Source organism: Eleutherodactylus coqui, chromosome 4 (genome assembly GCF_035609145.1).
Source record: "Eleutherodactylus coqui strain aEleCoq1 chromosome 4, aEleCoq1.hap1, whole genome shotgun sequence".
Lineage (NCBI taxonomy): Eukaryota > Metazoa > Chordata > Amphibia > Anura > Eleutherodactylidae > Eleutherodactylus > Eleutherodactylus coqui.
The window spans coordinates 266,288,341-266,310,892 of record NC_089840.1 but is presented as its reverse complement, the minus strand read 5'-3'; the positions used below and the strand labels follow the sequence as shown (position 1 = coordinate 266,310,892).

The following is a 22,552-nucleotide window of genomic DNA, read 5'->3' as shown; positions in this document are numbered from 1 at the left end:
AACTATAACTACATAAACCCTGTAACCTATAACTCCAGGTCCAGCCGTACCGCACTGTACCCACACAAACCAAATGTAAGCAATAACATAAACAGCATAAATAACTGAAATAGCAACATAAATAACCAAATTCAAACAGAAAGACCGAGCCAAACTGGCATAAAACTAACTAAAAATAGGTTTGGGGTTTTTTTTGTTGGTTTTGTTTTGTTTTTTTTTGGGGGGGGGGGGGTCCCCAGTGCAGCTTGGGGGCCAAGCCTGCTCCACCAGTCCGTGCCCAGAGTTCAGTTCAGGACGTGCCAAGCCACACCAGGGTTTGTTTTTTTTTAAATACCACACTGTGCCCGCCGCAACCTGGGGGACATGCCCGCTCCACCAGTCTGTGCCCAGAGTTCAATGTTCGGGACGTGCCAGGCTACGGCTCAAGGCGTGAATCCCACTCCCCCCAACTCCCCACCCAACCTACCTACCACCCAAAACGTGAATATATACAATATATACAAAACCATAATAAACACCAATAAACCAATATACATAATATATACTATATACATAACCCGAAAGCCTAAGGTCAGCTCTCCTGCAGCCCTACTTCATTCCATTTTGCCCAAATCAAAACAAAAAGCTTCATGGTGCACTCACAGCCCCCCACCGAGATTGGAGGTGATAAGCCGGGCACAGACATCGCAATGTTCTATCCCTCGAATTTAAAAAAAAGGTCTGTCTCCCTATTCTCTCCCTAATTTGTCCTAGACTGTCCTTAGTCTGCCCCTCAGTCTGACCCTTCATAGAAAACTGTCCCTGCCCTATCCCTCCTCTCTCCCTATCCTGTCCCTCCTCTCTCCCTACTTTGCCCCTAGAAGATTAAGAAAAGACTGTCCCTAACGAAATACAAGCCCTCTCCATAGGAGAGAAGACTTAGATGTGCCCAGCCTCTCATACTCCAAAGAACGCACCTTCACCAGGTCACCCAGGATGTTCCTACATATCGTATCCACGGGGAGAACTTTCAGTTCCGTCGAGATCAGGCACCGTGCACTCCAGTTGTGGAATCTGACCACTAGGCTAACTAGAAATAAAGTGCAACGGACCCTGCCACCAAGACCTCTGAAGGCTCCATAAGCCCACTCCGCATAGGAGAGGTGTGCCAGCTTACACCAGCCTATGGAGACCCCTACCCGTTGGTATACCTCTGTATTAAAGGGGGAACTGAAGCAGGAAATGCTCCATGCTTTCCAGCACGTCGCTGCACTCCTGACGGGGGCAACCCCTGTCAATCAGAGGCCTGCTCTTCAAGTTACCCCTTACATACAGTCTCCCGTGAAAGCAGCGCCAAGCCAAGTCCCAAAACTTCAAGGGGACCCGGGTTGAATTCAGTAAACGTAACCCTCCCTCCAGGTCCCGACTTGGGCAGTCCTTGAGCGCCAGGAGCTTCTGGAAATGGGTCAACAGGACTCTTTCGTCGAGGAGCCTCCTCATCAGAGTCCTGATCTCCCACATCCCCAGACCCCACCGGCGTATCACCTTCATAACCAAGGTAGCGTAAGTCGGGAGATATCCGTGCTGCGTGCGAAGGTCCTTCACTCGCCCTCCTGTCTCCCATTCCTGGAAGAAATAGAATAGTTAAAGGGTGAGAATAGCGCTCCAAGGAGTATACACTTCCAGAAATGCTTTATGAATGATAGTATGGTGTTACACTCACCCGGTGTGCTGTAGAGCCCTCGGCAGGGTCTCTACTAGCACACAGTATCCTGTAAAACTTTAAAATAAATCCACAGCTGTTTCTGAAATCCTGCTGAGCTAGGATGCAAGAGAGCTATGCGGATGTTCTGTTTCCCTCTCGGGAACCGGATCAGAAGTGGCTGAATTAAGTGAAGTAAAAAACAACCCGCGCTCCTTTGAAAAAAAGTCCTCCAGATGGTACTTCCAAAAATGAAAGTAAACTCTCCTTTATTGTACAACGCGTTTCATCTCATAAGAGACTTTATCAAGTTCCTGGAAGAAAGGCCGAAACCATCCCCGGCAGGAGTAGACCCATGGAGGAGCCCTCTCTTGCCAGAGGTTGCCTATGTTGATCTTAAAAAAGGTGTCTACAAGAAACACCACGGGGTTGACCATAGATAACCCCCCTAGTCTCCTCGTGCGGTATGTAACATCTCTCCTGATCAGGTTCAACCTATTCCCCCACAACATTAGGAAGAACAGGTTGTAGACCCGGGTCCAGAGAGCCTCTGGAAAAATGCATACGCTGCCCAGGTAGATGAATAAAGGGAGCAGGTAGGTTTTGATCAGGCTAACTCTTTCCCGAAGGGTTAAAGACCAACCCTTCCACTGATTAACCTTGTGAGTGGCACCATCTAGCTTGTCTACCCAATTTTGCATGGGGTAATCCCCCTGGCCAAATTTGATGCCAAGAACTTTTGCTGAAGTCTGGGGCACCGGAAGAGTGTCCGGGAGATCAAACACAGGATCCCCCCTTCCTAACCAGAGACTTTCGCACTTATCCCAATTGACCCTGGACCCAGATGCCTCTGAGTAGCCATCCATCTCCGACACCACAAACTCCGCCTCCTCCCTTGAAGATACGAAGAGCGTGACATCATCGGTGTATGCCACTGCCCTCAGGGTAGCCTCCGGCACCGCCCGGTCCATCCCGACCCCTGCTATAGGTCCACGATGAACCCTGCTAAGGAAGGGATCTATCGCAAACACATACAACAGGGGACTTAGAGGACAGCCCTGATGGACACCGGACCCCACCTCAAAAGGGCGGCCAAGCCAACCGTTCACCAGCGGGAAAGTCTCAGCCCCTGCATACAATGTTCGCAGCCAATCAACAAACCCCACTGGCAGGCCGTATCTCAGAAGGACTGTCCAGAGGTACTCGTGATTAACCCGATCAAACGCTTTGGCCTGATCCAAGGACAGCAAGTACCCCTCCCAGTGACCAGCCCTACCCTGCTCCACTGCCTCCCGGACACCGAGAACAGCGCTAAAGGTGCTACGGCCTGGAACAGAGCAATGCTGGGCCCCCGAGAGGAGCCGGGGTGCAAACTTGACCAACCGATTAAACAGCACTTTTGCCAGAACCTTCCTGTCCGTATTGAGAAGCGCTATGGGATGCCAGTTCTCAATACGGCTCGAGTCTTTACCCTTTGACAGAAGGATCAAAGCTGACCTCCTCATTGACCTAGGCAGAGTGCCCGAGGAAAGACACTCATTTAATACCTCCGTCAAGAGGGGACTCAAGAGGTCCTTGAAGGTCTTATAATACTCGGATGTTAGGCCATCTGGTCCTGGCGATTTTTTGAGTCGGAGCCCATCAATCGCCAGTTTAACTTCCTCTATTCTGATCTCTCCCGTCAAAACATCAAGAGAGGTGTCTACCCCCGGCTCAGGGACAGTTTCAGCCAGGAAAGCCGACATCACTTCCGAATCTAGATCCCTCTTTCCCAAGAGTTGAGAGTAGTAGGATCTGACAACCTCCAGAATCCCTGATCTGGATCGATTCAGGGATCCTGTACTATCGATCAGTCCAGTGACCACTTTACTATTCACTGACATCCTACAGTTTCTGTAAGGATCAGGTGAGCGGTACTTCCCGAAATCCCTCTCAAAAACCAAGGATGCATGTCTATCGCACTGGCACTTCTTGAGCAAAGATTTCACTCTGGGGATCTCCTCACGGCTACCTCCAGTCGAAACGAGATGTTCGAGTTTCCTCCTCAGGCCGTTGTACAGGCGGTACCTGTCCAGGCATCTGAGGTTGAAGAGCTCTCGGAAGAACCTTGCCGCCCTCCTCTTGAACATCTCCCACCACTCTGACTTACTGCTACAGAGATCCAGTAATGGTACCTGGCTCTGCAGAAAATCCTCAAAGGACTGTCTTATCTCTGCTTCCTCCAGGAGTGATGAATTCAGTCTCCAAAAACCTCTGCCCATCCAGGGGGTCTCTGCAACATCCAGAGAAAACAATAGTAGACAGTGGTCGGAGAATTCCACCTCAACAACGGACACTGGTGAAGAGATGGCTTCCTCCTTCAAATAAAACCTGTCTATTCTAGACCTACTGCTGCCTCTATGAAAGGTGAACCCCTAGTGGCCTGGGGTGTGCCGGATATGGACATCCACCAGGCGAGCTTTGCTAGCTACGTTATTCAGTGCGATGCTGTCAAAAGCCAACCGCCTATCTCCAGAGCCTCCCCTATCGCGGGCTCTCATGACTGTATTGAAGTCACCTCCAAAGACAACTTGGCGGCTTGTAAAAAGGTAGGGCTTGATTCTCATAAAGAGACTCTTCCTGTCCTTTTTTGACTGGGGACCGTAGATGTTGACAAGTCTTAATTCTTGTCCCTTCATGAGGACATCTAAGATCAGGCACCTTCCCATTTCTAATTCAATAACTCGTCGGCATTCAACCGCTGCGGTAAAAAGGACTCCCACTCCGCTATACGGCTCGGCCGCAAGAGACCAGTAGGAAGGGCCTGCCCTCCACTCCCATTTTGCTTTTTTGTATAGCTGCCAAATCAGACAGCCGGGTCTCCTGCAAAAATAAAATGTCGGCTTCAACCCAGCTGAGAAAATCAAAGACCGCAAATCTAGCCATATCCGACTTAATGCTGGCAACGTTAATTGATGCCAGCGTCAGCGGAGTGGGTGCCGCCATCATGAGTGATTAAATTAGATGGCTTTCTTCCTCACACCCGCTTCTTCGGGGTCAGAGGAAAGCCTCTTGCTTTTTTTCTTGGACACATATGTGTTCATAGCAGGGGGATCCCCCAACCCCATCGTCCTTGTTTCCAGGTTCCAGAGTAGTTCCCAACCCGGAAGGAACTATGCCTCCACGAGGAGGAGACTCAGCACCCCCTGTTGACGCTTTCTTTGCCCTAGGAACCTTGCCCTCTGCCTCCACCTCAGAAGAGGAGGAAGAGATGTCTCGAAGGGCTCGGAACCTATTGGAGAGTCCAACTGGAGGCGAGCAGGCTTTTCCTTCCAGTACTTGGCCCGGGACGAGAGAAGATCTTGAATCCCCCCATCGTTTTCTCCCTGTGGCACCTAGCTTACGCCTTTTCTCTTGCCTTCCTCATCTACACTTTCATAGTGGGAGGAATCTGCAGAGTTGGTCTCCTCCCTCTGGATCCTCCTGTCTTCCTCATCTAACTTGCTGTCCCTCAAAGCCTCAGCCACAAGATTTGCTCCTGGAGCAGGACCCACCATTGACCCACCTGCTGTGGGCGCTCCTGTCAGCTCCCTGCTCCGTCTGCGCTTCTCCTGACTCCTCTGCTCAGCAGGTGTCTTTTGCCGGTTCTTTCCTGGCTCCTGAGCTCCCCCGCCTCTGCTGGTCCCCTCACCCCCAGAGGCCACATCATGACCCCCATCCATAGGGACTGAGACCGCATAGGCAAAGGAGCGCGGACAGTGGCTAAATGGGTGACTGAGGTCACCACACAGGTTACACGTAATCTCGGTACAGGAGGCGGCTAGATGACCCAGACCCCCACATAGAGCGTACTTCAAGGTCTTACAAGCAGCAGAGCTTCAGCTGCCCCTGGTAAAAGGCCAAGATACAATCCCTGCCGAGGAATGGCTATGTGAGCTATTGAGTTACGTGAACGCTTCAGCTTGACCATAAACGTCCAGGCCCCGGGCCATATGCCGTGCTCATCCCTGTTCTTTTTGGGCATCTCCATCACCTCTCTGTACCGACTGAGCCACGTCATAATGTCAAACCAAGAAAGTGACTCATTGCGATGAGGATGTAACTCAAGATCAGTACAGGTAAGTAATGTATGTACGAGGTGACTCCACCAGCAGAATAGTGAGTGCAGCTCTGGAATATAACACAGGATGTAACTCAGGATCAGTACAGGATAAGTAATATATGTACACAGTGACTCCACCAGCAGAATAGTGAGTGCAGCTCTGGAGTATAATACAGTATGTAACTCAGGGTCAGTACAGGATAAGTAATGTATGTACACAGTGACTCCACTAGCAGAATATTGAGTGCAGCTCTGGAGTATAATAAACAATGTGACTAAGGATCAGTGCAGAATAAGCAATGTAATGTATGTGCACAGTGACAGCAGAATAGTGAGTGCAGCTGTGAGGTACAGTCCAGGATGTGGTTCAAGATCAGTATACTGTGTTCTTTTGAGTTACTTCTCCTGATTGCTAATTGTTATTGCTGTTTATCTGGCTTACAGACAGCGGTCGGGATGACTTTGCAGATGGCCGTTTGTGTGAGGTTCGCTTTGATTCCAATGGCGCTGCCATGAAGAGACCCCCACATTACTTAGGAGGAGACCTGCGAGATGGAAAATTTCTGCCTGTGAGGCATGTGCTTTTGCCTACAGACCGGAGCCAGTACCTACAGGTGCATCGACACCAGGTGACTTCTGCAGACCTCATGATATCTAGCGGCAGTACCCATCTCCCACATTCTCGAGGCATTACCATTTTTTCCCGTCCCTTGCATGCACATGACTATAAGAGGGCGAGAGGTGCAGAATATGGCAAGGTAATTAGAGAGGCTTTACACAAAGTTACCAAGTAAAGAATAGTTTACTGACACTTGGATAATGAAATTACTGTTAGGATAAACTAGTATTCAAGCAGCTTTAAACATGTTATACAGCTTTCTATTACAGGAAAAACAATCACTACACTCAGAGACATAACTTGAAGCTTCTGGGCCCCGATGCAAAACTTGTAACAGGGCCCCCAACTATAATGCTTTACTTATAGTACTGGGTTCCCTATATGGAGAAGAGAGGCCTTATGGGCCCCCCAAGGCTCCTGGGCCCGGGTGCAACAGCATCCCCTGCATCCTCTATAGTTACGCCCCTGACTACACTGATTGTCAGCATCAATCCCTCCCCTAGAAGTTGTCAGAGGGGATGAAAGTTTCACTGTGTGATTGTAACATTGATAGAAGTAAATGGTTACAATATCAGAGCAAAAGGATGATTTATTGTAGAAAACAGACCCCGTGAAGGGAGGCTCTAGTACCCTGTTGTACCGCCTCTAGCTTGGATACACGATGTGATACGGGCAGGCATGGAGGCTCTAGTACCCTGTTGTATTGCCTCTAGCTTGGATACAAGATGTGATACTGGCGGGCATGGAGGCTCTAGTACCCTGTTGTATCGCTTCTAGCTTGGATACAAGATGTGATACAGGGGGGCATGGAGACTCTTTTATTCTGTTGGGCCACCTCTAGCTTGGATACAAGCACATATGTATACAAACATTACTGCTATACTTTATTCATGTTCCTGCCAGGACCTTCACATATATATGCATTTAACAACTTACAACCATATTATGGATCTATCATTTGGTACCCATAGATATCTATCGGCCTAAACTGCACTTCTGAATACCTCCTCTTTCATATGGATGGAATCTATGAGAAAACAATCATAGAACATTGCATTTTTTGCCACTATCCAGAGGTAGAAGCATTGCTTCCAGGGTAGAATATGGTGCTGCTCTGAGATACTATGCAGAGTGTCTGCAGCTCCATAATATACTTGCATGGGGCCTAAAGGTGGTCGGGCCTGCTAGGAAATGTGGTTTAGAGTGGAATATAGATGACATTGGTATATCCATTACCCTGCTGTACATAGGGCCAAATCAATCTCTGGGCATCAAGCATATAGGACCCCCACAGTTGTCATTTTCGACAGTTGTTCTCACCTACATAATGCCAGGACAGCACTGCCATATATAGTCTACATAAGAGCACTTCATATGGCTCAAGTAATATGCAACATCCAAAACTTACAGAGCCCACATAATACCACAATATAGCTACCATGTAATACTGCAATTCCATTTCCAAAAAATACAGCACTAAATAGTACTGCTATGGGGCCAGGAGAGTGAATGGAGGCCCAGCCTGGCTCGTTTCATCCTACTGAGCGAGAAGAACCTGCGTAGGACTTCCTTTTACAGAAGAACTCCATTGTTACTCAACTAAGGTGGGTAGGGAGTTGGCCCAAGCGTCCACAAGGAGGAAAAACAAGCTGCAGGCTTTTCTGTTCTTGGTGGCCAACTCGAGTACCATAAAGGGAGGGACCAAACTGCCCTCTAAAAAGGAACTGCATTCTTAGCAGACAAGGGGGTAGGCAATTTAGGGAAGTGGCCCAAGGGTCATTGAGTTGTTTCCTGTGAACTGAAAGAGTGACAAGGAATAGGTAAAGGTAGAGACAAGTAGCCATAAGGGGGCCCTATGCGGGCACATGAGTTCAGGAGACAGAGATGGGCAAGTAGAGTCAGGCTGAGGCTAGTTTCTCCACCTTCTGCACCTTTACGCAAAAGAACAGAGAGATAGCCAAGATGGCACTGTTTACAAGCCCAGGGTCTAGACATACAACCCTTTGTGTAGAAGTTGAAGAATGGGGACAGAGCCGAACGGTGGTCAAGGAGAAAAGGTAAGTGAAAGGGAAAGGTGGGCAGATAAAAGTAGGGGCACAGGGAGGTGTATTTAGTGAAGTGTGGTGGCTTTTTTCGTCAGACTTGTTCCTTGCATGTGGTCAATACCAATGTTCATAATTTTTTCTTCCTTCCTGCTCAGGTCCCTCTTGGCCGGAGGATGTCCCATGATGAAATGGACCTTTTTCCTCCTCGCTCCTCACCACTTTTGCTCAGGTGGTCTTCCTCGGATGATATACGAGGTGGGCCTGGATCTGTACGGGGAGGAAGCCCTTCTACCCCTCGAAGAAGTCATGACATGCAACCTTGGGGTCGTCACCAGCTTCCAGCTCGAGGGGAAGTAGATGACAGTCTTAGCACCCTGCATCAGTTCTTGCAAGGAGGCATGGGAGGGCCTTCTATCATGGGAAGTGGTATCCACAACTCCTTCTTTCGAGATGAAATCACGGCCTTCATTGATGATACTCCTTGTCCTTCACCCATTGGGACGCCACACAGAGTTCGCGCAAACCCAAGATTTTCTCCAAACCCAAGGAAAGGACTAGAGAGTGGAGTGTCTTTGGCAAGTTTTGGAGAGAGACGTCTATCTCTTTGCAGCCCCCCACTTGTTGTAACTGAAACCCGAAGATCATCTTTGTCTGAAAGGGGCTGCAAAATCGGAGCTTCATAAAGAAGAGTGTACAGGGTCTTTCACATTTACCTCCTTTATATCAGTCACCCCTCAACTGAAGACAGGGTTGCACATGGACCCTCCCTTTGAATCAGTTGTTCTCAGGCAAATCTGCTGTTTGTGAGAGGGCAAAGGGCTTCAGGGGGCACTCAGTTATCACTGCCTCTATTCCTCAGGCCTCCTATGATACCACTTTGCCCCCCCATAGACACGCTGTAAACACACTGGAAATATGAGCCAAAAGATGACAAAACAATAAATTGTGATTTGATTATAAATCGTGTTGTGTCATGAAAAAGGCCACAAAAAGATACCGTGGTAAATATAGTTATACCGTCACACCGTAAATGACTGGAGTCCTATACAATTAAAGGGGAACTCCAGACATATAAATGGATTATACATAGGGGACAGTGCTATAGTAATTATATCCTTGTACATAGGAGTAGTATCATAGTAGTTATATTCTTGTACATAGGAGGCAGTATTATAGTAGTTATATTCTTGTACATAAGGGGCAGTATTATAGTAGTTATATTCTTGTACATAAGGGGCAGTATTATAGTAGTTATATTCTTGTACATGGGAGTAGTATTAGAGTAGTTATATTCTTGTACATAGGGTGCAGTATTTTAGTAGTTATATTCTTGTACATAGGGGGCAGTATTATAGTAGTTATATTCTTGTACATAGGGGGCAGTATAATAGTAGTTATATTCTTGTACATCGGGGGCAGTATTATAGTAGTTATATTCTTGTACATAGGAGTAGTATCATAGTAGTTATATTCCTGTACATAGGGGGGCAGTATTATAGTAGTTATATTTTTGTACATAGGGGGCAGTATTATAGTAGTTATATTCTTCTACATAGGAGACAGTATTATAGTAGTTAAATTCTTGTAAATAGGGGGCAGTATTATAATAGTTATATTCTTGTACATAGGGGGCAGCATAATAATAGTTATATTCTTGTACATGGGGCAGTATTATAGTAGTTATATTCTTGTACATAGGAGCAGTATTATAGTAGTTATATTCTTGTACATAGGGGCAGTATTATAGTAGTTATATTCCTGTAAATAGGGGATAGTATTATAGTAGTTATATTCTTGTACATAGGGGCAGTATTATAGTAGTTATATTCTTGTACATTGGGGGCAGTATTATAGTAGTTATATTCTTCTACAAAGGAGACAGTATTATAGTAGTTAAAGTCTTGTACATAGGAGGCAGTATTATAGTAGTTATATTCTTGTACATTGAGGGCAGTATTATTGTAGTTATATTCTTGTACATAGGGGGCAGTATTATAGTAGTTATATTCTTGTACATAGGGGGCAGTATTATAGTAGTTATATTCTTGTACATAGCGGGCAGTATTGTAGTAGTTATATTCTTGTACATAGGGAGCAGTATTATAGTAGTTATATTCTTGTACATAAGGGGCTGTATTATAGTAGTTATATTGTTGTACATAGGGGCAGTATTATAGCAGTTACATTCTTGTACATAGGGGGCAGTATTATAGTAGTTATATTCTTGTACATAGAGGGCAGTATTATAGTAGTTATATTCTTGTACATGGGTCAGTATTGTAGTAGTTATATTGTTGTACATAAGGGCAGTATTATAGTAGTTATATTCTTGTACATAGGGGGCTGTATTATAATAGTTATAATCTAGTACATAGGAGCAGTATTATGTAGTTATATTCTTCTACATAGGGGGCATTATTATAGCAGTTATATTCTTGTACATAGGGGGTTGTAATAGAATAGTTATATTCTAGTACATAGGAGCAGTATTATAGTAGTTATATTTTTCTACATAGGAGACAGTATTAAAGTAGTTAAATTCTTGTACATAGGAGGCAGTATTATAATAGTTATATTCTTGTACATAGGGGGCAGCATAATAATAGTTGTATTCTTGTACATGGGGCAGTATTATAGTAGTTATATTCTTGTACATAGGAGACAGTATTATAGTAGGTATATTCTTGTACATAGGGGCAGTATTATAGTAGTTATATTCCTGTAAATAGGGGACAGTATTATAGTAGTTATATTCTTGTACATAGGGGCAGTATCATAGTAGTTATATTCCTGTACATAGGGGGGCAGTATTATAGTAGTTATATTTTTGTACATAGGAGTAGTATCATAGTAGTTATATTCCTGTACATAGGGGGGCAGTATTATAGTAGTTATATTTTTGTACATAGGGGGCAGTATTATAGTAGTTATATTCTTCTACATAGGAGACAGTATTATAGTAGTTAAATTCTTGTAAATAGGGGGCAGTATTATAATAGTTATATTCTTGTACATAGGGGGCAGCATAATAATAGTTATATTCTTGTACATGGGGCAGTATTATAGTAGTTATATTCTTGTACATAGGAGCAGTATTATAGTAGTTATATTCTTGTACATTGGGGGCAGTATTATAGTAGTTATATTCTTCTACAAAGGAGACAGTATTATAGTAGTTAAAGTCTTGTACATAGGAGGCAGTATTATAGTAGTTATATTCTTGTACATTGAGGGCAGTATTATTGTAGTTATATTCTTGTACATAGGGGGCAGTATTATAGTAGTTATATTCTTGTACATAGGGGCAGTATTATAGTAGTTATATTCTTGTACATAGCGGGCAGTATTGTAGTAGTTATATTCTTGTACATAGGGAGCAGTATTATAGTAGTTATATTCTTGTACATAGGGGGCTGTATTATAGTAGTTATATTGTTGTACATAGGGGCAGTATTATAGCAGTTACATTCTTGTACATAGGGGGCAGTATTATAGTAGTTATATTCTTGTACATAGAGGGCAGTATTATAGTAGTTATATTCTTGTACATGGGTCAGTATTGTAGTAGTTAAATTGTTGTACATAACGGCAGTATTATAGTAGTTATATTCTTGTACATAGGGGGCTGTATTATAATAGTTATAATCTAGTACATAGGAGCAGTATTATGTAGTTATATTCTTCTACATAGGGGGCATTATTATAGCAGTTATATTCTTGTACATAGGGGGTTGTAATAGAATAGTTATATTCTAGTACATAGGAGCAGTATTATAGTAGTTATATTCTTCTACATAGGAGACAGTATTATAGTAGTTAAATTCTTGTACATAGGAGGCAGTATTATAATAGTTATATTCTTGTACATAGGGGGCAGCATAATAATAGTTATATTCTTGTACATGGGGCAGTATTATAGTAGTTATATTCTTGTACATAGGAGACAGTATTATAGTAGGTATATTCTTGTACATAGGGGCAGTATTATAGTAGTTATATTCCTGTAAATAGGGGACAGTATTATAGTAGTTATATTCTTGTACATAGGGGCAGTATTATAGTAGTTATATTCTTGTACATTGGGGGCAGTATTATAGTAGTTATATTCTTCTACAAAGGAGACAGTATTATAGTAGTTAAAGTCTTGCACATAGGAGGCAGTATTATAGTAGTTCTATTCTTGTACATTGAGGGCAGTATTATTGTAGTTATATTCTTGTATATAGGGGGCAGTACTATAGTAGTTATATTCTTGTACATAGGGGGCAGTATTATAGTAGTTATATTCTTGTACATAGCGGGCAGTATTGTAGTAGTTATATTCTTGTACATAGGGAGCAGTATTATAGTAGTTATATTCTTGTACATATGGGGCTGTATTATAGTAGTTATATTGTTGTACATAGGGGCAGTATTATAGCAGTTACATTCTTGTACATAGGGGGCAGTATTATAGTAGTTATATTCTTGTACATAGAGGGCAGTATTATAGTAGTTATATTCTTGTACATGGGGCAGTATTGTAGTAGTTATATTGTTGTACATAAGGGCAGTATTATAGCTGTTATATTCTTGTACATAGGGGGCTGTATTATAATAGCTATAATCTAGTACATAGGAGCAGTATTATGTAGTTATATTCTTCTACATAGGGGGCAGTATTATAGTAGTTATATTCTTGTACATAGGAGGCAGTATTATAGTAGTTATATTCTTGTACATAGGGGGCAGTATTATAGTAGTTATATTCCTGTACATGGGGGGCAGTATTATAGCAGTTATATTCTTGTACATAGGGGGTTGTAACAGAATAGTTATATTCTAGTACATAGGAGCAGTATTATAGTAGTTATATTCTTGTACATAGGGGGCAGTATTATAGTAGATATATTCTTGTACATAGGGTGCAGCATTATAGTAGTTATATTCTAGTACATAGGAAGGCATATTATAATAGTTATATTCTTGTAAATAAGGGGCAGTATTATAGTAGTTATATTCTTGTACATAGGGGCCGTATTACAGTAGTTAAATTCTTGTACATAGGGGACAGTATTATAGCAGTTATACTCTTCTACATAGGAGGCAGTATTATAGTAGTTATATTCTTGTACATAGGGAGCAGTATTATAGTGGTTATATTTTTGTACATAGCGCGCAGTATTATAGTAGTTATATTCTTGTACACAGAGGGCAATATTATAGTAGTTATATTCTTGTACATAAGGGTCGTATTATAATAGTTATATTCTGGTACATAGGGAGCAGTATTATAGTAGTTATATTCTTGTACATAGGGGGCAGTATTATAGTAGTTATATTGTTGTACATAGGAGCAGTATTATAGTAGTTATATTGTTGTACATAGGAGGCAGTATTATAGTAGTTATATTCTTGTACATAGGAGGCAGTATTATAGTAGTTATATTCTTGTATATAGGGGGCCGTATTATAGTAGTTATATTCTTATACATAGGGGCAGTATTATAGTAGTTATATTCTTGTATATAGGGGTCAGTATTATAGTATTTCTATTCTTGTACATAGGAGGGCAGTAATATATTAGTTATATTCTTGTACACAGAGGGCAATATTATAGTAGTTATATTCTTGTACATAAGGGTCGTATTATAATAGTTATATTCTGGTACATAGGGAGCAGTATTATAGTACTTATATTCTTGTACATATGGAGCAGTATTATAGTAGCTATATTTTTGTACATAGCGGGCAGTATTATAGTAGTTATATTCTTGTACATAGCGGACAGTATTATAGTAGTTATATTCTTGTACATAGGGGCCATTATTATAGTAGTTATATTCTTGTACATAGGGGGCAGTATTATTGTAGTTATATTTTTGTACATAGTGGGCAGTATTATAGAAGCTATATTCTTGTACATAATGGGCAGTATTATAGTAGTTATATTCTTGTACATAGGGGCCAGTATTATAGTAGTTATATTCTTGTACATAGAGGGCAGTATTATAGTAGTTATATTCTTGTACATAGGGAGCAGTATTATAGTAGTTATATTCTTGTACATAGGGGTGGGCAGTATTATAGTAGTTATATTCTTGTACATAGGGGGCAGTATTATAGTAGTTATATTCTTGTACATAGGGGGTAGTATTATAGTAGTTATAATCTAGTACATAGGGGGCAGTGTTATAGTAGTTCTCTTCTTGTACATAGGGAGCAGTATTATAGTATTTATATTTTTGTAAATAGGGAGCAGTATTATAGTACCGTAGTTATATTCTTGTACATAGGCGGCAGTATTATAGTAGTTATATTCTTGTACATAGGGAGCAGTATTATAGTAGTTATATTCTTGTACATAGGGGCAATATTATTGTAGTTATATTCTTGCACATAGGAGCAGTATTATAGTAGTTATATTCTTGTACAAAATGGGCAGTATTATAGTAGTTATATTCTTGTACATAGGGGCCAGTATTATAGTAGTTATATTCTTGTACATAGAGGGCAGTATTATAGTAGTTATATTCTTGTACATAGGGAGCAGTATTATAGTAGTTATATTCTTGTACATAGGGAGCAGTATTATAGTAGTTATATTCTTGTTCATAGTGGTGGGCAGTATTATAGTAGTTATATTCTTGTACATAGGGGGCAGTATTATAGTAGTTATATTCTTGTACATAGGGGGGCAGTATTATAGTAGTTATATTCTTGTACATAGGGAGCAGTATTATAGTAGTTATATTCTTGTACATAGGGGGCAGTATTATAGTAGTTATGTTCTCGTACACATGAGATAGTATTATAGTAGTTATGTTCTCGTACATATGAGGTAGTATTATAGTAGTTATAATCTTGTACATAGGGGGCAGTATTAGAATAGTTATATCCTTGTACATAGTAGGCCGTATTTTAGTAGTTATATCCATGTACATAGGAGCAGTATTATAGTAGTTATATTCTTGTACATGGGGAGCAGTATTATAGTAGTTATATTCTTGTACATAGGGGGCAGTATCATAGTAGTTATATTCTTGTACATAGGGGCAATATTATAGTAGTTATATTCTTGTACATATGAGCAGTATTATAGCAGTTATATTCTTGTACATAGGAGCAGTATTATAGTAGTTATATTCTGGTACATAATAGTAGTATTCTAGTAGTCATATTCTTGTACATAGGAGCAGTATTATAGTCGTTAAATTCTTGTACATGGGGAGCAGCACTATAGTAGTTATGTTCTCGTACATGTAAGGTAGGAGAATAGTAGTGATATTCTTGTACATTGGAAGCAGTATTATAGTAGTTATATTCTTGTACAGAGAGGGCAGTATAATAGTAGTTATATTGTTGTACATAGGGAGCAGTATTATAGTAGTTATATTCTTCTACATAGGGGGCAGTATTATAATAGTTATATTTTTGTAAATTGGGGCGCATTATACTATTTTCTTGTACATAGTGGACAGTATTATGGTTGTTATATTCTTGTACATAGGGGTAGAATTGTAGTAGTTATATTCTTGTACATAGGGGGCGGTATTATAGTAATTATTTTCTTGTACACAGGGGGTAGTTTTATAGTAGTTCTATTCGTGTACCTTGGGTTTATATTATAGTAAGTTTTTTCTTGTACATAGGGAGCAGTATTATACTAGTTATATTCTTGTACACAGGGAGCAGTATTATAGTAGCTATATTCTTGTACATAGGAGCAGTATTATAGTAGGTATATTCTTCTACATAGGGGACAGTATGATAGTAGTTATATTCTTGTACATAGGGGGCAGTATTATAGTAGTTATATTCCTGTACATAGGAGGCAGTATTATAGTACTTATATTCTTGTACATAAGGAGCAGTATTATAGTAGTTATATTCTTGTACATAGGGAACAGTATTATAGTAGTTATATTTTTGTACATATGGGGCAGTATTATAGTAGTTTTATCCTTGTACATAAGAGGCAGTATTATAGTAGTTATATTCTTGTACATAGAGGGCAGTATTATAGTAGTTATATTCTTGTACATAGGAGCAGTATTATAGTAGTTATATTCTTGTACATACGGGGCAGTATTATAGTATTTATATTTTTGAACATAGGGGGCAGTGTTTTAGTAGTTATATTCTTGTACATAGGAGGCAGTATTATACTAGTTATATTCTTGTATATGGGGGCAGTATCATAGTAGTTATATTCTTGTACATAGGAGGCAGTATTATAGTAGTTATATTCTTGTACATAGGAGGCAGTATTATAGTAGTTATATTCTTGTTCATCGGGGGCAGTATTATAGTAGTTCTATTCTTGTACATCGGGGGCAGTATTATAGTAGTTATATTCTTATATATCGGGGGCAGTATTATAGTAGTTATATTCTTGTACATAGGGGGCAGTATTATAGTAGTTATATTCTTGTACATAGGGGGCAGTATTATAGTAGTTATATTCTTGTACATAGAGGATAGTATTATAGCAGTTATATTCTTGTACATAGGGGATAGTATTATAGTAGTTATATTCGTTTACATAGGAGGAGTATTATAGTAGTTATATTCTTGTACATAGGGGACAGTATTATAGCAGTTAGATTCTTTCTCGTCCATCAATGTATAGTTATAGAAGGTCCCTGAATGGCGCTCTATAGATAATTGTATGTAGGTGGACTACTCGCAGCTTAAGACTCAGTCACACGGGCGCATCCAGGCGCCGATGCTCCCATGTTACTGCAGGATAAGACGACCGCACTGCAGGTGCGGACGACTCTCCGCACCGCCAATAGAAAGAACACATGACCGGCTGCATTGCCAGATTCGCCCGTGTGACTGAGCCCCTACTTGCTCCTGCATCCTTTCTTTCTTTTCTTTACTGTTGTTCATCCATAGCCCACACAGTTTTCATGTTTATTTCGCTTAATTATTCATACCCACACATCACTATTAACTAAGGTATGGTGCTGTTAGAGGATGTGGCATGGAGCCGTGTGTTTTTTTTTTTATACTTTGCATTCAGGCGCCCGCTTGTGAAGTTCATGCATGTTGTTTATACAAGTTATGGGAGAGCGCGCACATGGGGCTCTGAAAAGAGCCAGATTTTTGTCTGGAGCACAGACTTTTCGGGGTGGCACCATAGGAAGCAGGTAGCTGGTGAGTATAAAAAATAAATAGCACCCCGCTCCCTGGTGCATCCCCTAACGACACCATGATTTAGCTAATGTTGCATTAGGCAGGTGACAGATTTATTTTAAGAGAGACCTAAGAACAAACCATTGTAGTACGGAGCAGCAGTAGATTGTATAGCTGATAGAGCTTCATTTCTATGTAGGTGGGTCAGGCCCATAATGCGCTACATGTATTGCCCACCCTCGCATTGGCACATGTAAACATCTCCCTTATGCCATAGACAGTTCTGCCATTCATCTTGCATCTCTTAAAATCTGCTGCACAAATATGTTCTGAATTGGCATCCTCTATCTCTCCATTGTCTGGATCCAGGTCCTGGCAGAAGTGATTGGACATCAGATGGCGTCTGTCTAGGGTAATTGGGTCTCAATTAACTAATTGGAAAATTAATTGTTATTGGCATTTTATTCTGATCTGTACATCCTCGAACCCTTCATAGATCAACAAACATCATGGTATACAAAGGCGAGAAGTAAAGGCATAGCTTGAAGGTGCTGGGCTCCAATGCAAAATCTGTAATAGGGCCCCAACTGGGATGCTTCATCCATAGTACTGGTCTCCTTCTATGGAGAAGAGACATCTTATCGCCACCCCTAAGGCTCTGGGGCTTTTTTTGCACCTATTATAGTTATACCCCTGGCAAGAAAAAAAAAATCAGGAACTTTTTCCTATAGGGGTACATTGTTGAGGTCATGTTTTTGGGGGGGAGTTCAGAATGAGGAGACTTTCACACGAGGGTTTTATTGTGGCTATTTTGCCGCAATTAAAAGGCAGACGAAAATCTTGACCATCTGAAGCACTGGCTTCCAATGCATCTGTTCAGATGGGCGATTTTCCAGCGAGTATAGCACATATGGTGTGCATTCCGGCCGGCCGCTTTTACTTACGACCGTAAAAGATAGGACTTGTCCTATCTTTCTCGGGAATATTCTGTCCGTTCCCATAGACTCCTATGGTAGCCTATGAGAGCCGTCAGAAAAGGAAAGGGGAAGGGAGTTTAGCAGTGGCTCCCATTTCCAAAGTCCCTCACCTTGTCAGCAGCTCCCACAGACTGGGGTGGAGAGGGGGAGGGAGTTTAGCGCACTAGCTCTGCTAAGCTCCTGTCCCCTCCTTTTGCCAGCAGCCAGCACTGGGCGGAGTAGGGAATGCAAGGGGGACGGAATTAGCAGAGCTGAACTCTCTTCCCCCAGCTGACAGTATTCCGGGCTGCAGTGTATATACACCATCTGAATGGCTGAGAAAACAGAATATGCAGCTGCGACTAAGTCATGGCTGCCTCTTGTTCATGTGATATTTCGACGCGATGCAGCGGTCGAAAATTGCAGCGTCTGTGTGAAAGAGCCCTCAGGAAATCAAGATGAGAGATGCTTTTATTGGTTAATTATTGTCATAGTCCTACTTCCAGATTGGATGAATTGACATCTGTTGGCTCAAAAAACTCAGTTCTGCTTTTAAAGGGGTTGTCTGGTGAATGCCTGTCCATGTGTCCTCTTAGGGTTATGTAAGTGACCAGACAAGGGGCCCCCCATAACAAAGGATTGAGATAGGGCCACACTCAACTCTAGCCACCTGAGTAACACATCACTTCATATTCATCAAGCATTCTGCCATCTTGTTTGACACATTTTTGGAAGGTGTATTGAAATGAAGTAGTTACACTTTGGGGACATAGCTGTAGGGGTGGGTTGCACATATAGCAGTCAAACTTAGATCCTGGTGCCTAAGGGCCAAAAGGCTCCTCTGACACATAAGAACATACCAATGTTATAAATGATACATAATAAGTGGGGGGCCCCAAGTACAGATTTTGCATTGGGACCCAGAAGCATTAAAATACTCCTCTGGACAGTAGCTTAAAGAACAACTACACTTTTCAGAAAGTTTTGACATGTCAAAAGGTTTGATCAGTGGGGTCCTGCTGCTGAAACACCCGCTGATCATTTTTATAAATGATCTGGAGGAGGGAATTGATGGGAAACTGATCAAATTTGTCGACGACACAAAGCTATGAGGGATAGCTAACACTAGGGAAGAGAGAGAGAGGATTCAAAAAGATCTAGAACAGTTTAAACAGTGGGCGGCGACTAACAGAATGGTATTTAACAAGGAGAAATGCAAAGTCCTACATCTGGGCAAGAAAAATGTTAGAAGCACATACAGAATGAGAGGAATTGAGCTAAGCAGCAGCACATGTGAAAAAGACTTGGGTATACTAATAGATCAGAGACTGAACATGAGTCAACAATGTGATGCAGCAGCAAAAAGCAAAGACAATTCTGGGATGTATTAAGAGAAGCATAGAGTCTAGATCACGTGAGGTCATTATCCCCCTCTACTCTTCCTTAGTCAGACCTCATCTGGAATACTGTTTCCAGTTCTGGGCACCCCACTTTAAAAAAAGACATAGACAAACTGGAGCAAGTTCAGAGAAGAGCTACCAAGATGGTGAGCGGTCTGCAAATCCTATGAGGAATGGGTAAAGGATCTGGGAATGTTTCGCTTGCAAAAAAGAAGGCTGAGAGGAGACTTAAAGGGGTTGTCCCGCGCCGAAACGGGTTTTTTTTTTTTTCAATAGCCCCCCCGTTCATCGCGAGACAAACCCGATGCAGGCATAAAAAAAACAAACCGTCCAGTACTTACCCGAATCCCCGCGCTCCGGCGACTTCTGACTTACCTTGTGAAGATGGCCGCCGGGATCTTCACCCTCGGTGGACCGCAGGTCTTCTGTGCGGTCCATTGCCGATTCCAGCCTCCTGATTGGCTGGAATCGGCACACGTGACGGGGCGGAGCTACGAGGAGCCGCTCTCCGTCACGAGCGGCCCCATTCAGAAGGGAGAAAAACCGGACTGCGCAAGCGCGTCTAATCGGGCGATTAGACGCTGAAGATTAGACGGCACCATGGAGACGGGGACGCCAGCAACGGAGCAGGTAAGTGAATGACTTCTGTATGGCTCATATTTAATGCACAATGTACATTACAAAGTGCATTAATATGGCCATACAGAAGTGTATACCCCCACTTTGTTTCGCGGGACAACTCCTTTAATAGCTGTCTACAAATATCTGAAGGGCTGTCACACTGCAGAAGGATCAGCCCTATTCTCATTTGCATAAGGAAAGACTAGAAGCTATGGGATGAAACTGAAAGGGAGGAGACACAGATTAGATATTAGAAATAACTTTCTGACAGTAAAGGTGATCAGTGAGTGGAACAGGTAACCACAGGAGGTGGGGAGTTCTCCTTCAATGGAAGTCTTCAAAGAAAGGCTGGACAAATATCTGGGATGATCAATAAATCATAGATGATTTATTGAATCCTGCACTGAGCAGGGGGTTGGACCCGATGACCCTGGAGGTCCCTTCCAACTCTATCATTCTATGATTCTATGATTGTATGACCGCTAGAACAAGGGGCCAGCAGTGCTCGCTAGAGCACTGTCCCCCTTCGGCTGTCTTTGATAGACCTCTATGTGGACCGGCAGCTGAAAACGATCCACATAGAGGTCTATAGAAGCACTATACAGCTTTATGAGGCCATCTTCAGCAGGCAAAAGGAGCAAAAAAGCAGCAAAGACAGCCACAGTGCGTGAGTAAATGGTGCAGGACCCCACTGATCAAAACTTTTGACATGTCTTCCTGACATATTGAAAGTTCCTGAAAAGTGTAGTTACTCTTTAAAAGCCTTTATCACTCTTTGCTCATCGGGCAAGTATATTTCTAGGAACATTTTTTAGGCCAATCAATGTTAGGCCTCTTTCACAAGGGTGACAGGGATATCGCCGCGACAAAATCGCAGCGATATCGCAGCTGTGCTCTGTGCGGTATCGCTGAGTTTTCTCAATTTTGTGGCACCACAAAGTCGCAGGGGGTGCTACAAATTTGTACGACTTTGTAGTTTTCTTTTGCCAGGATTTTCGGGGGCTGGAGGGATCGAAATATATTGCGATGGCTGTGATTGCCTGAGCCACGGCGCTTGAGAACCAATCAGAGCCAACGCTTCCTAGAGGCGGGATTTTTGAAGCCCCTAACCAGGAAGTGCTGACTAAAGACTGCAGACAAGTGTGCCAGGGAACAAGTACGGCAAAGCGGACAGCGCCTGTTAGGTGATTTTTTTTTTTTTTATGTAGCTAGGGGTTATATTTAGGGGTAGGATTTCCTACTGTAAAAGTTGCATTGCACCGCACGGAAACCGCATTTTTGTGCAAAGCGATGCAACACAAAGGAAGGCTCCATAGTGAAATATAAGCTACAAAACCTGGCAAATTGCGCCAATATTTAGCATGCCACGATTTCTTTTCACGCAGTGTAGCTGCCTACAAAATATTACTAATGTGAAAAGACCCATAGGAAAGCATGGGCCTCAAATGCATGTGATTTATAGCACTGTCGCATAGTAATTTTGTTGCCTGTGTGAAAGTGGCTTTAACCCCTTCCCGCTGCAGAGCGTACATTTACGTCCTGCAGCGTCGGGGTATGTATGAAGAGAGATCACAAGGTGACCTCTCTTCATACAGCACGGGTGTCAGCTGTTTTTTTTTACAGCTGACACCCGCGGGCAATAACTGCAATCGGCCGTGCAGTCGATCGCGGCTATTAAACCTTTAAATGCCGCTGTCAATTCTGACAGCGGCATTTAAATCTCCCAAACGATGTTCGGGGGTCCCATATGGCTCCATATGGATCTCATATGATGAGATCGCAGGAAGACATGCAGGTGTTATGGCAGCCAGGGCTGCCTTAGCAGACCACCTATCAAGCCATCCCCGTGGGGTGGCCTGATGGACTGCCTGTCAGATCGCAGTATGATGTAATGCTATGGCATTACATCATACTGCAGGAGCGATCAAAGCATCACTAATTGTGGTCACCCAGGGGGGCAAAAAAAAAGTAAAAATAATATCAATAAAGTTTTACTAATTCTGAGAAAAAAAGTATTAAAAGTTTAAAT

At 42.4% G+C, this 22,552-nt stretch overlaps 1 protein-coding gene across 1 annotated transcript in view; it reads left to right on the top strand.

Moving 5' to 3' along the window:
• The window catches only part of GPR162 (G protein-coupled receptor 162), a 33,541-nt gene extending 24,189 nt beyond the window's left edge, over positions 1–9,352 (top strand). Inside the window, exons 3-4 of the mRNA XM_066598871.1 lie at positions 6,207–6,391; positions 8,582–9,352. Coding sequence (XP_066454968.1) covers positions 6,207–6,391; positions 8,582–9,109 — 713 coding nt within the window. The 3' untranslated portion in view covers positions 9,110–9,352. The remainder of the gene's footprint in view (positions 1–6,206; positions 6,392–8,581) is intronic.
• Positions 9,353–22,552: the final 13,200 nt, after the last annotated feature.